General features: G+C 36.4%; 1 protein-coding gene across 2 annotated transcripts in view; it reads right to left on the reverse strand.

Moving 5' to 3' along the window:
- iqgap1 (IQ motif containing GTPase activating protein 1) overlaps positions 1-16,288 on the reverse strand; it is a 114,145-nt gene that overhangs the window by 55,797 nt on the left and 42,060 nt on the right. For both annotated transcript variants that reach the window (XR_015494474.1, NM_001308966.1), the window contains 3 exon segments: positions 5,321-5,477; positions 5,137-5,214; positions 4,913-4,989 (listed from right to left, as the gene is read on the reverse strand). Coding sequence is in view for 1 of the 2 variants with exons in the window: in NM_001308966.1 (NP_001295895.1) it covers positions 4,913-4,989; positions 5,137-5,214; positions 5,321-5,477 (312 nt within the window). In the remaining variant the exon portion in view is untranslated.

A 16,288-nucleotide genomic window follows, 5' to 3' on the forward strand; every position in this document is an offset into this window, starting at 1 on the left:
CAGGTTTTCTCATTAATTCTGACTTGGTAATCCTAAGATGAGTGCAAATGCAAATCAAAACTCACACAGCCCCATACTGTTGTGCTTTTAGGCATGTTTAAGATAATAAAAAAAACACACACAAAAAATATTCATGTCTAAAGATGCATTATGTCTGAGATTCCAGTTAGATATAGGCATTTATCTGTAATTAGCATCTATCTCCAGTGAAAATGCTCAGTATAGATACTATTAAAATTAAATTAGCGTGTAGTAAACACATAAAACTAAACTAAAAATCTAATTTTCCTTCAGCTTAGTGATTATTTATCAGAGGTCACCACAGCGGAATGAACCAAAACGAAACATCTAATAACACGAAATCACTCATTTTAAACAGGAAGAGTCAGAATGAAGTGACTGATTAAATCCCTAAAACAGACTTGAGTATATATATACATTTTTAAAGGTTATTTTAACATTGTATGTTCACCATTCAGAAGATTCAGTTAATTGATCAAAATACAGTAAAACCATAATATTTCTAAATAATACAACAATTTAATATGAGTTTTAAATATTTCCGCGTTTAATATTTTAAATACAATTTAATGACAGGACGGCCAGGCTAAAACATCAGCATCATTCTAATTCTAATATTTAGTGTTGCAAATGATACATTATTCCTTTGCTGCTGGACTCTGCACAAAAGTTTTACATTTCACATTTATGTACACTCACCAGCCACTTTATTGGGCACACCTTATAAGTATCGGGTTGAACCCCCTTTTGCCTTCAGAACTGCCATAATCCTTTATGGCATAGATTCAACAAGGTACTGGAAATATTCCTCAGAGATTTTGGTCCTCATTGACATGATAGCATCACGCAGTTGCTGCAGATTTGTCAGCTACACATCCATGATGTGAATGTTTTCCACCACATCCCAAAGGTGCTCTATTGGATTGAGGATCTGGCGACTGTGGAGGCCATTTGAGTACAGCAAACTCATTGTCATGTTCAAGAAACCAGTCTGAGATGATTCACGCTTTATGATATGGCGCGTTATCCTGCTAGATGTAGCCGTCAGAAGATGGGTAGACTGGGGTCATAAAAAGATGGACATGATCAGCAACAGTACTCAGGTAGACTGTGGTGTTGACACAATGCTCGATTAGTACTAATGGGCCCAAAATGTGCAAAGTAAATATCCCCCACACCATTACACCACCACCACTAGCCTGAACCACTGATGCAAGGTAAAATGGGTCCATGTTTTCAAGTTGTTGAGGCCAAATTCTGACCCTATCATCGGAATGTCGCAGCAGAAATCGAGACTCAGCAGACCAGGCAATGTTTCCCTAATCTTCTATAGCCTAATGCTGGTGAGCCTGTGTGAATTGTAGCTTCAGTTTCTGGTTCTTAGCTGACAGGAGTGGCACCCAGTGTGGTCTTCTGCTGCTGTAGCCCATCCGTCTCAAGATTGGACATGTTGTTCGTTCAGAGATGCTCTTCTGCACATCTCGGTTGTAACGAGTGGTTAGTTACTACTGCCTTTCCATCAGCTCAAACCAGTCTGGCCATTCTATTCTGGCATCAACAAGGCATTTTTGCCACAGAACTGCTACTCCCTGGATATTTACTCTTTTTTTTACAGACCATTCTCTATAAACCCTAGAGATGGTTGTGCGTGAAAATCCCAGTAGATCAACAGTTTCTGAAATCCTCAGATCAGCCTGTTTGGCACCAACAACCCTGCCACGTTCAAAGTCACTTAAATCACCTTTCTTCCCAATTCTAATGCTCGGTTTGAACTGCAGCAGATTGTCTTGACTATGTCTACATGCCTGACGGCATTGAGTTGCTGCCATGTGAGTGACCAATTCGAAAATTGCGTTAACAAGCAGTTGGACATATGAATGTATCTAATAAAGTGGCAGGTGAGTGTGTATAGAAATCTTCTTTATTATTATTATTTATCTCAGTTTATACTTATGTCTACTTTATCGCATGCCTATTTTTTTTTATATAAATTAAACTTTATTGGCATTCAGTGTGGGCAGCCAAGTAAGAATTGTATAGGGAACCTTTTCCTTACTGTGCATATGACAACAAACACTTTAAAGCTGATTGGTTGCTCAAGAAATCTTTTTTATTAAATGTCTTTTTAACAATTTCTTATTAATGTCTGTTCTTAGTTTTCTTTGAAAATTAAGTCTTAAGAACATTGTGTGTCATGGTGTAGTCAAATAAACACAGTCCTTTTAATTAAACAAAAAATGAGTAAACGATCTTACAGACATTAACATTTTAATGGTGGTGTGGATAAACATCCCAGTGTGACACATATGAGAGAATCATATGGGAAAGGGTGTTTAATCACTTCCAATTATAGTTTTGCATGCTCTACTAGTTTGTATCGTCTAGGTTTGTAAGTTATAGTTTGTAAGTTAAGGAACATTTACACTGATAACTCAGAAGTAATGGTATCGCTGCTCCAGATGCAGAGTTAGCAGTGCTTTGGCGGTGTTAGGCGGTTAGCCCTACATTACACTTACAGTGTGAAAAGATGCAGTGTGATAAAGTTGCGACTAGAAGCTAAGACACCAATCACACGCCTCAAGATTCTTTAAACAAGCTTTCGCTTCACTGGTTGAGTAGAAAAAAAATGTCAAATGGTGTCAAAAAACATATCAACTGGAGCAAAAGAACAAACTATTTGAATCTTATCATTACAGTCCAAAAAGTCCTTTATGGAGAGGAAAAGCTTGATAGAAGGCACTATAAGATGTACACTGTATGATTTATGGTTGTGCAGTGTTGGCTGTGTTCATCTAACAAAGACACCAAAACTGTAATTATACAAACAGATTAAGGTTTAGGAATGTGCAGGGTGAAATGTCAAGAGTATAAATACCCAGAATGGTAAATTATGAGCAGGGCGAAATGCATATAATAACCCTGGATTACTTTAACCCAGGGTTTAAAACGATGAAAAGTCTGATTTTGTTTTTAGATAAACTCTACTGCTGTACACTGTAACAAAAATAGTTAAGCTGCATTGGTTCTTATGCTGAGATCACACCAAAAGCAAATTTGATAACACTTTAAAATAATGGTCAATAAGTTAAATGTTAATGTATTTACCAATATGATCTAAGGTTGCTCTTAGACCTAGACTTTGCTCCGGAACCTGGCGCATTTCCCCAGTTAGCCCTGTTCGTCTGGCATGTGAATCCAGCAATTGCGCTCGGATCAGCACCAAACCAATCGGTCCGAGATGGCCTGAATGAGGTGGTCTCAGCTCGTTTGAAATTAACTCTGGAGTGTATTAATTGTAGTGAGATAGCAATATGATTTGAACCAGGCTATGTCACAGTGTATTATATGGCTACATAAAGAGAGACTTATAAGTAAGGCGGGACGTCATCATTCCTACCGGTAAATGCGTGTTTCATGTTAAATACGAAAGTGAAAGCATGCTGAACTATTAACAAGAGCTGTTTATTTGTTACGAAAATTGACCGACCGTGGTCTTGGTTTATCTGTTATTTCTCTCTATAATGTAAAGCCTATAATGCATAATAAACAAAGTCTTACAGAGGATTTAGCCTATATTTGGTGACAATGTCTATGGGTGTCACCATTCAAAATGAAAGTGCAGCTTGTCGCTTATAATGTCTTATTGCTTATCATCATCAATTAAAATAAGGACGCCTGACAGCTGAGCAGGACTGAAAAATAAACCCTCAAACCAATGTGAGGAGAGTTAACTCACACATGACTTTTTTTTTTAGCTATTTTGGTCCATTTAGAAACTTTTGCCGTGTGAAAGTGAACTGCAACAAAAACAAAAATACACATTGTAATTTGAATCCCTGTTTCGGAATGAAAGAATTGATCTACAGGTGTGAAAGCACCCTTAGACAGAACAATACTTGTACAGCATTTATTGACAAGGTTCCCACTTCAAGCCAAATATCAAATTCCTGGACTATTCTCAGACTTCGACTGACGAAAAAGCTGAAATTCCATGACATCTAAAGAATGGAAGAAAAATAGGCTATTGCTGTATGTACTTATATATTAATAATATAATTTCAAAATAAAATGTTGAAATAACTTAAAAATATTTTTATTTAAATATAACTTCCATGACTTAAATCGCCACTATACTGCAAAAAAGTATATGATATAAAAAAATGACGACAACAAATGTTTTAACATTTCTTTAACTCAAAGTTTAACTCAATGTGTTGAGGACTATAAACGTTGATTTCATTCAACTTAAAAAATATTGCAGTGTATGAGAACAACAACTTTACCTCAGGTTTTGGAAAATTTGACATTTGAGAAGTTGCAAATGCTACAGCAAATGGCCTCTCCCATATTTAAAGTACTTTTACACACTTTATGTTTATCCGTTCTTTCATCTTAACACTTTGGAGTGGTCATTTTGAGGCCTGATTAAATAATGCATTATTAAAATCCAAAACTTATATTTGTTAACATTAGTTAAAGCACTGTGAGTTAACAACAAACAACTTAATTTTCATTATAATGTTATCAAAGACTAATAAAGGTTACTATAACAAATGTAACTGCATTAACTGACATTAAGTGTTACCAATACATATTGAAGTATTCAAATGAGTAGACAATGCAAATGCAAGAATGGGGGCGAATTTCCATCGGGTGGTGTGAATGACGTGAAACTGAACACGTTCAATTCACCATAAGTAAAAAATAAATAAATAAATGATTTAAAATAAACTTGAGCAGAAAATTAGTGTGAGGCGAAAAAAAAACTCCCCCGCTAGTAATCTAGAGCAATGTTGAGATGCTTCCCGTCTAGTGTGTGAACCCAGCATTATAGTTGGCTGCTCCCTAACACGAGTTTTCTGAATGAGCCCACAGTGACATATTAGATTACCTGAGAGCATGTATGCAATAGATACAGCGTGGCATGTTCTTCCTGTCATAGATGTCTGTTGTCTCAGGATAGAAAATCTAACGTGGAGAGACAAAAAACATGTACTTTGATGAGACCGAAGGCAGCACTGTTGCCAAACATGGAGAAGAAGCTGAGAGGCAAGCTCTGTCATGTCTCGGTAAAGCTGAAGAAATGCCGCTAATGACAGATCCATGCAGACTCACCTTAGGGAGGCCCTTATCTGTCATTGCATTCAGCCACTGGATGATATTGTCTGTGTGTCTGAAATGGAGCCCAGTGGCCTACAAACAAGACAAAGCAGAGGGAGGAAAAGAAAGGAGAAACATTTTAATTCAAACCGTCTGCTATTTCCGTCAGAGCTCCTGAAAGAAATAAAGTCAGTCTCACCTTGTAGCGTGTTTGTTCACGGTCATAGATTCTTTTGAGAGAGACCACATTGGGGGCAAAGAAGTTTCCCAGCTTGGCCAGATAAACCCCGTTCCTCAGGCCCTCCTCCAGCTCAGTGGTGGGTGGGAGATCCTCATTCAAACATGCTTCAATCCATCTGAAACAACAGATTTGGCATATTTAGCAGGGCAGTCTACACTAGAGTATACATGCTAATGATCCTAAAAATGATATAGTAGGTTGTTAAGGGAGTTAAGGCTATATGATAAAACTGTAATTATAAAGATATAATTTTTAATTGTTACATATCATACAATATCATGGCTGCACAATACTGGGTAAATATGTGATATTGCTGTTAAGTGTGGCAATTAGGCTTAGGCCGATATACTATGCCATCGTCCATCGCCGATGGCCAATAGACAACACGATGCTGAGCTGGCATCGCCGATCCTTCGCAAACCCGCTCGTGTAAAATACACACTAACGCCCCGTTAACACTAATATGCCTTAGTATTAAAATAGCATTTAAGAACGAAAATAATCCACATCCACACCGTGTTTTACCTAGCATTTCTGAACAGCCCTCTGTCCGCTGAAAATGCACATCACGTAATCACACACACAGCCACACACACCGTCATGAGCTCCTCTGAGCTCCAGAGAGCAGTGCATGTTGGACAGTTAATCAAGGATGTACTACTGGATTGCGTCCCACTATAGCTGTTAAACGTGATATTTAATTAATCTCGTCTTTATCTAACGATTCTTCTGTCTTTTGAATCTATCAGGTAACAGCATCAGTACATTGCTTCAATCTTTCACACTTGTACTTAATAATTTTAGTGAAAACCTCAGATACTGTTGGTTGTGCACCTTTTTTACCGACCAACCTCCTGCAGAAAAAGTGATTGTCAGGTGGTAATTTTTATGCAACTTATCTTTATTTATTTTTGATTTGTTTATGAGTAAAACAAAGACCATGCAGGTCATGTAGTTGAAATGGTAGGCTACAAATAATTTATTCGTTATGAATTAATTAATTATTCATAAATAATTAATTCACCTCCGCCTATGACGACGAAGGCATCGTCCATCGCGATGTTTCACATCACACATCGTACGATGCTAAATTGGTCGTCATCACCCAACCCTAGTGGCGATAACAATTTTTCCAACAATATAACTTGCAAAACATTAAATTACGTTATCATCATTCCCAAATAAACAGGTAATAGATATTTTTTTAAGTTAATTAAATTAAAAAACTATGTCAAGATCCAAACATTTGGACTTCAAAGCTCCTGCAAATGACTGAAAACCTGCATCTAATTGGCTGTTGTAATTTTTTCTTGCCTCTCTCCCATCATTAGTGTTAAATTTCAGCTCTAGGTTGGTCACAGCAACCACTGGAGAGGTGAGGATAAAGACAGTAAAGGCAACATCTGATTGGTCAAATCTAGATAACAACCCATGGATGAAGCACACAAATGCTTGGCACATAAAATGTAAGTTTTTGCACTTCTCTGTGATATGGATGTTGCATATACTGTTATTGTGATAATTGATATATTGTGCCCTATATTTTATCGTATCCTATGATATATTAAATTCAAATGCAGTACCTACTGAGTAGTAGGCCGTTACGGACGCAGCCAATGAGTTTGGCCTACAGCTTAAAGCAAAAACAAGTTCACTCTATAAAACATTAGCACATAAGCTATAATAGCACATGAGCAATGAATCAATTGCAATTTTTATTTGCATTTTGACAGCAAATCCTTAACATATGATTTCAGATGTGACAATGAGGTACATAGTTTTACCTATGACTATGATGATCTAAATATATACAGATGGCATTTATAATATGAAAATACAATGTTTAAGTGAAATTTTAAAGACGTTATTGCTTTACTAAACAAACTTACTTCAACATGTCTTCAAAGTAAAAAAAAAATCAGCTTCATGATTTGAAATCAGCAGTTAAACATGAAAGGATGAATAAGGTATTCTTTCTGTTCAGATATTGAGTTCTGTAGCTGGAAGCATGCGCTGCATGAAATTTGCTGAATTTTTGGCAGAATAATTGGCGCTTCATTCCACTTTGGGGACCCCTAATAAATCAGGAACTAGGCCAAAGTGAGCGAGTGAGTGAGTGATACATTGAGGTCTCTCAAAATATTCAAAACAGGTTTTATAATTATTTATCATCACAAATATTGTACCCCAGATGACAGTTGATAAAAGGCTACTTCAACAATTAACTGTCTGGCAGTTTCTACGACTCTTTTACTTTTTTAAACTTAAAAGAAAACATTTATCATGATAATTATCCATATTGACGGATTCAAAACATCTGTGATCTTTCCTATTCTTGCCTGTATCACTGTATTTAAATCTCTTCATTTGTAGAGGTTTGACCTAGTCTCACATAGCCATAGCACAGACTGATGACTGAAGATCTGGGAACTTTGGTCACTTTGAATGGTCAAGGACGCCCACGATGCTATTTGACTGACAGTATAACCTTTCGTTTTGTGTGGCGTCATATTTAGGGGCTATATTTAGAATAACTCCCATCTACACATGCGTCATTCATTCACAAAGGTAATGCATCGATATCCTTAATGATCTATCAGCAAATTAATTTTCCTTCGGCTTAGTTTCTATTTCAGAGGTTACCAGAGCGGAATGAGCCGTAAACTATTCCAGCATATGTTTTACGCAGTGGATGCCCATCCAGCTGCAACACAGTACTGGGAAACACCCATACCCTACAGCCAATTCAGCTTATTTGGTTCATTTTTTTATTTTTTTTTTTAAACTTGTTCCCAGGGGAACTGGCTAAGATTGCTGCACAATCGACTTGCGGAAATCCTGTAAACCAATCCGAGGATAACTTAAAGTGTAAGTTTAACAGAGGATCTGTTAAAGTGTGTCTAGAAAAGGGAGTCATATACATCAGATGTATAGCCACAGGTTCATAGGTGGTGCTTGGTGTGCATCTGAGGCTGAGACTAGGCTTGACCAAGTTCTCAAACACATTTGAATCTTTTTATACAAGTTAAACCTTGGGGATGCAGTCAAATACAAAGTCAAATATCTTGGATGATTTCAAAGAAACATTACAGAAGATGACACTCGTGTGTGACAATTAGGGTTGAAACAAAATACCGGTATGACGGTCTACCACGATTTGAATGTGCACGATTATCATACCATTAACAATTGCATATCAACGGTTTTAACCCTTAAAGACCGAGACAGCCGCCTGAGGCTAAAAATAAGTATTGCTTTTAAATGTTTAATAACTTTTGATCTGCTGATCCGATTCATACAATTCAAAGATTGGCAAAAAGAAGAGAATCTCAGCTTAACATAACATTCAGAGACTTTCAGAGGCTCCGGAATCAGTGCAGTTACTTCATCAAAATTTGACAACGCTGATTTGACAAAGAAACGCTCGTCACTGTGTCTCCGGACAAACCAGACGTGATACATTGATGCATTGTCCCTCCTCCATGCCCAGATTGGTTCAAACTCGCTATATCACAACCAATAAGCATAGGTTTCACTTTTGTTTGTGGACCAACAATGAGCTTTTTGAACAACACAAATAATTCTCATACCAAGTACTTTTGCATGCACAGCAGCACAGAAACATGACAAAACAGTGACACAGCAAAGACGAACTGCTCCTCTTGCTGTTTTCAAAAGACGCAAATAAAGGTGCAGCTGTTTGTCTGCATTGCATACAACCACATCCAAATCCATATCCACAGACAACCATATTCATGCTGGCACATAAAACCTAAGGATGTTTCATATTGAATCTAGTTTCGTTATGTGACTTTATAGTATAGTAAATATTTATATCTATTTTTTTACTGAGGATTTGCACCATGTTTATTTGGACTTTGACACATTATTTATTATTTTCTTATTTTTTTATTTGTTCATTGTACAAGTGGACACATTCTCTCACCTCAGCGGTCAAGATTAAGTCCTGAAAATCTCAACATGCTTACATTTCTTCATCACAACCTAGACTGAAAAAAACAACGCTTTAAATACATGTTTACAGCCATAAACTTGGTATTGCACTTTTGGTCCCCCATTTATCCTGCTTATAAGGAAGGACAGTTTAAGTTTATTTTTGTCTAATCTTAAAAGACCTTGCTTGTTTATTCCTTCTAATTTAATTTATTAAAATGGGAAATTTTTCAGTTTATTTTTATAAAAGACTTCTATAGTTCTATTAAAATGGTTCTTTCAAAAGTTTGTTGAAATAAAACCTTTGTTCAGTCAGAAAACGTGTTCTTATTCTTTTCAGGGTCTTTGCTATGAGAATTACTATTTAATACCGGATACCGCGAAACCGTCAAACCGTGGTATTGTTTTAGACGATTATCATACCGTAAAAAATTCATACCGTTACAACCCTAGTGACAATAAGCACATTAAAACACACACTGTTCTCTTCTTCACATGTAAGGTGGTTTCATTACAGAAGAGTTCCTTCCAAAGAGCAACAAGATTCCACATACCAACTGGTTACAGGTTCATGACATTGACAACATTCTCCTGTACATTTCAGCCTGCTGAACTCACATGAAAACATTCCACGAAGGCCAAGCAAGTGTTGATTAACAAAAACAACAGAGCCTGGCATACTTCAAATATCAAACATTTGGGAGGGAGATTAAAAGTTCTCGCTCTGTTAAGGTTGCCGTCCACTTGCAGGTCAGGTGGATGATGCAACAAGTAGGCCATGATGCAAATGTTTTATGACCATGAAATTTCCATGTCATTTGCAAAATGCTAGTTGTCTGCTTTGCAAAGGCTAATTCTGTTTGTTCTAGGAAAGCAGCAGACACGCTGTGCCCGTTTTTTAAAGCCACAGTTCACAAAAACCTTTTTACACAACATTGTGAATAATTTGCTTGTTTGCTTTGTTTGTTTATTTACTGCCACATCAGCAAACTATGGCTATTTCATTGCAAGATTAATATAGATAAAAACATATTAGATAATATCGCAACACAAAAAACAAACTACTTTCAAATAGTTTTCATGAAATGAAGACAGACTGTGATTAAGTGGTTGTACAGCCAAAAAGGACACACAAAAAAAAATCTACAAAACCATTCCATATTACTCATATAGTCCAAATTAGAGATGTTAACGATTACTCGATCATCGATTAAATGATTGATTAAGCATGGACATTTAAAGAATAAGATATGCTTTGCGCTGTGAGACACTTATTCACAACTTTACACATAATCAAGAGTCTGCAGTTTACATTACCACGAGTCACTCTCTTGACATTGCATATTGGGCAATGCATAAAACTTGCTGGGATCTCGGTTATACCCACAGATGCTGCTGTTAATCTGCAGGTCAGGTAATCAAAAACTAGGTCTCATGATAAAAACAACTGACAAACAAAACATGGATAAACGGCTTGACCGCATAGAGACAGTCATGCGCGAGCGGTGAGTCCTCCGTCCGCCTCCCATCTGAAAGGACTTTAATGCATCCTTGTTTCTTCTGTGCGAAGATAAATTTCATTTACTTTTATCCATTTGTATTATATGCATTTTGCAGCAGTCCCGCTGATAATGGAACCATCGAACCACCTGAAGTCCTGTCCTGTGCTGCACTGTTGCTTAGAGTCTTGTTTGAAATTATTTCGGTCTCAGTGCCCATTTAGCTGTAAGAGCGCTGTGATTTGCAATGGTTTAAATTATTTTCTAAGATAAAACATAATGCAAATGAAGTAGATTAATAAATAAGTAGTAAAAAAAATTCTACTGAAAATTTAGGCCTATTAAAAAAGTAAATACATTTAAAAATGGTTCAATAAATGAGCAAATTAGAAAAATAACACTGCCCCGCCCCCATATTGTGTCGGCGATCTCACAGTTGCCCAACACTAGCCGTGAGAGAGCATTGGTCTGTCATAGCCTATATAGTTTTTTCTTCACTAAAGCTTTAACAGAAGCGTGTGCCGCATGTTCACCTCTGACGTATTCAGCCTGTAGCCTAGTTTTTTATTATTTTTTTTACATATAATGTTGCATTACTTTTTATTATAGTTTATATAGCTATAAAATGAATGCTTAGCTTATTTCGTTTTGACGATTAAGCAAGCATCATAATGCATTCCATATTCGGCTCATTCTTCAGTAGCCTAAATTCGTATGTATTTTATAAACAGATAGTTTATAATAGATTAATTGATCATTAATTTAAATGATCATCAGTCACAGGATTTTGTAGAAACTGCAGAAGACTGATTGTCTGCAGAAGAAACTACTGTTATACAATGACTTGCCCAATTACCCTAATTAAGCATTTGAATTGCACTTTAATCTGAATGCTAGTATTTTGAAAAATATCTAGTAAAATATTATGTACTGTCATAATAGCAAAGATAAAACAAATCAGTCATTAGAAATGAGATATCAAAACAATTATGTTCAGAAATAAGGCAAGGCAAGGCAAGTTTATTTATATAGCACATTTCATACACAGTGGCAATTCAAAGTGCTTTACATAAACAAGAATAAAAGAAACAAGTAAAATAAAAATGAAAACAAATAATAAAAATGCGTAAAAACACAACAAAACATAAAAACAGGTAAAATGTGATATAAAAGAATGAAGGAGAAGAGAAAAACATAATAGTGCGATCTGTCGGACGCAGCACAGTGCTCATTCAGTAAAGGCACAGCTAAACAGATGTGTTTTCAGTCTTGATTTGAATGTGCCTAATGTTGGAGCACATCTGATCATTTCTGGAAGCTGATTCCAGCAGCAAGGGGCATAGAGGCTGAAGGCAGATTCACCCTGCTTTGACTGAACTCTTGGAACTTCTAGTTTATATGATCCTAAAGATCTGAGTGATCTGTTAGGTTTGTATTCAGTGAGCATATCTGTGATGTATTTAGGTCCTAAGCCATTTAGTGATTTATAGACCAGTAATAATACTTTAAAATCTATTCTGAATGTAACTGGCAGCCAGTGTAGAGACCTGAGGACAGGTGTGATGTGCTCTGATTTTCTGGTTCTGGTTAGAATTCTGGCTGCAGCGTTCTGGATGAGCTGCAACTGTCTGACTGTCTTTTTGGGAAGACCAGTGAGGAGTCCATTACAGTAATCCACCCTGCTGCTGATAAAAGCATGAACAAGTTTCTCTAAATCTTCACTAGAAACAAAGCATCTAATTCTTGCTATGTTTTTGAAATGATAGTATGCTGATTTACTGACTGCTTTGACATGACTGTTGAAACTCAGATCTGACTCAAGAGTCACACCAAGATTCTTGACCTTATTTTTTGTCGTTTGACCTTTAGTGCCAAGGTAAGCATTTACCTTGAGAACCTCATCTTTGTTTCCAAACACAATCATTTCAGTTTTCTCTTTGTTTAACTGAAGAAAGTTTTGGCACATCCAATTGCTCATTTCATCAATGCATTGGCAGAGGGTGTCAATGGAGCTGTAATCATTAGGCAGTAAGGCTAGGTAGATCTGAGTGTCATCAGCATAGCTGTGGTAGGAGTAAAAATAAGTAAAAAAAAAAAAAAAAAAAAAACTTCTTTCCATTAAACAGAAATTGGGGAGGAAAAGGGTTGCTAATATTCAGGAGGGCTAATAATTCTGACTTCAACTGTATATATACAGTTATTTTCCACCCTGCAAAGGAAAGAGAAATAAAACCAATATAACAAAAATTTGAAACAAACTGTGCTTTAAGCTTCTTCATCCTAAGAAAAACACTTTAGCTACAAAAGTCCTTCAGTCAAGAGCAGTGAGGAATTTTGTTGTTGTTGTTTGATTAATGATAAAAACAGGCAGCAGCAAAAAATAGTGCGGTTTCTCTTTCACGTGTCTTTTGATTCTCAAATCGTTTGTTTATTACACAAATGAGGGTTAATATGAATGATCTCTAAACACCGCGTTTTGACACCTATTTGACCATTAAAGCGCTCATGTTTAGATGACTTTAGATGTCTGCGCTCCTCTGCTCGTCTCAGTGTGCGAATGAGACCGAATGCTGACAACATGCTTCTGCCGCACACACACAAACACGAGGTCTTTCGCGCTTTTGGTATTTGATGCAATAATCGTTTATCTCGATTAATGGTTTTTCATAATTGTTGGAAGCCTAAGTTGAAATCAAAATCGGATTTTCGATTAATTGCACAGCCCTACCATACAGCTTAAATTCATTCATTCAGTTTCTTTTCGGCTTATTGCCTTTATTAATTAGGGGTCGCCACAGCAGTATGAACCGTCAACTTATCCATGTTTTACGCAGTGGATGCCCTACTAGCACCAACCCAACACAGGGAAACATCCATACACACATTTACACTCATACACTACGGCCAATTTAGTTAATCAATTCTCCTATAGCGCATGTGGGGGAAACCGGAGCACCCGGAGAAAACCCACACCAACATGGGGAGAACATGCAAACTCCACATAGAAATGCCAACTGACCCAGCCGAGGCTTGAACTAGTGACCTTCTTGCTGTGAGGCGAACGTGCTACCCACTGCGCCACTGCGTCGCCAGAGCTTAAATTCTAAATAATAATTAAATACTATTTAGGTTGTGATACAGTCAAATAAAACCTATTGTACTTATTATATTCAAATGAATGAAACTGCTTTGCTCTTAAAGATCTCCTTCTGTGCATTTATTAGGCAAAAACACCATTTATTTTATATATTTTAATTGCGCTCCTTAAATTCTTTAATGTGCTCCTAAATTTTTCAACTCAGGAGCGCATGTGCTACTCCTGAGAAAAGTAAGCGTCAAGCCCTGAAGCACACACCCTATTAAAAAAAGAATATTTGTATCCATTTCTCAGTGAATACAGATAATTATTTTGGTGTGTTTATTAAACAGTTGTATTAATTAAAATAAGTATTTGGTCAACAAATGACATTAGGAGTAAACGATAATGCAATTAATTTCAAATGAGGAATTGCAAAAAACAACTAAATCAATCCAATTTTATATTTTATTTAATATTTTTCCTGAACATTTCCCAGAGATGGGTTGCGGCTGGAAGGGCATCCGCTGCGTAAAAACGTCCTGGATAAGTTCAAGGTTAATTTCGCTGTGTCGACCCCGGATTAATAAGGGACTAAGCTGACAAAAAAAATGAATAAATGAATGAATTTTTCCTTAACATTTCTTTGGCTGTGATCAAAGTTATTTTGTTAAAATAGCTCTGTTACAGGATTTTGTACTGACTAATCTAATGAATATCATACACAAATTTATCATTATTGTATAGCATCCTAAAGCAAAATATGAAATTTAAAGGTGAGATCAGTGAAAGGTGCACTCATTTATGCGGGGCACTGTATTTACATTTTATTCAACACTGAAAAAACTCTAAAGCCCTGCTCACACGGTGAGATTTCAGCTGTCTCAGACAAAATTTGGAAATCCTAAAAGATTCTGAAATCCTAGAATAAAAATCAGTGATGTTTGATCGTTGATTTGACATGTTCACAGACAGCCGATTTATTCCCGATTTTTCCTCCGATGATGTTCTGGCAGTGTCAGAAGAGTTTAGACACTTTCCTGCAGTGTGACAACAGCTGCAATGAGCGTCAATCCAGGATCCAATAGGAGTGCAGAATCTGAGAGAAGGATATAAACGGAGGTCGGAGCCAGCTCCAATTGGGCGGGAATTGAGCTCCAAGTGGGCTGTACAAACCTGGAGTTTTATGTATTTTATACAGGTCTATATATGAGACACAGTCCAACATTCTGATCACACAGTGTGAGCAGGCATCAAAGCACTGCACAATACGATGCATTAGGGCTGCACAATATATCGTTTGAGCATCGATATCGCAATGTGTGCATCCAGGTCAGAACACATAAGATTTGTAGAGACACTGCAGATTTGAACCATAATAGAAAGAAAGTTTCTCATTTGCATGTGTTGTTAGGGCCTCTGACCGCGTGAGCATTTGAAGAAAGTTTCAAGCATTTTAGTATTAAATTATTTATATGATGAAGACTATGCAGTGCTATACATTTGATTATTCAATGTCTGTACCGGAATACTGTTGCTCTCTTCAGAAACAATAAAGGATGATTTATTTCACTTTGATATTTGCCCAATTGTGTTTATTTATGACTGTATTTTATGTTTATAATAAAATACTTAAAAATATATTTTGATTTCAGTTCCCTACAAAATAATCCCAAGTAATGTATTTGCAAAGCAGAGCTATTTAAGTCATCAGGTGAAATTATACCGCAATAAATAAAATAAATAAATATTGCAATGTAAAATTTTTCCAATATTATGCAACCTAACAATGCATTTTTTAAATACAGGCAAAATCTATACAGAAAATGTGATCGTATAACATTAGAATTTGATCACGTATTACAATTGTATAATTTACATTTTATTTTTTTAAACAGCAGCTTCTACAGTGATGATTCTATTGCCAATGGCCGTGCAAGTTTCCAGATTCCTGTTTGTGCATGAATGACACCTATAAGCATGTGTTCAGAATAGGCAAGGGACGATAACCGCTTTCAAGGTATACCGTGGTTTGGAAAAGATGTTTTTATTTACATTTCGTTTTAAGTTTTTTAGGACAACAGTATCTCCAGCAGAAAAGATATCCACAGATGGCATTTTAAATTGTAATGAAATCTGTGATTTTAAAACTATTGAAGACAGCAGAAGTCATGGATTCATATGAATTATTTAGCCTGATATGTTTACTGCTTCGATTTCAAAATTAATTAATTCATTCATTTTCTTGTCAGCTTAGTCCCTTTATTAATCTGGGGTCGCCACAGCGGAATGAACCGCCAACTAATCCAGGACGTTTTTACGCAGCGGATGCTCATTTCTGGGAAACATCCAAAAACATTCATTGACACACACTAATACACTACGGACAATTTAGCC

Source organism: Danio rerio, chromosome 7 (genome assembly GCF_052040795.2).
Source record: "Danio rerio strain M-AB ecotype USA chromosome 7, GRCz13ab, whole genome shotgun sequence".
In the NCBI taxonomy this organism is placed as follows: Eukaryota; Metazoa; Chordata; class Actinopteri; order Cypriniformes; family Danionidae; genus Danio; species Danio rerio.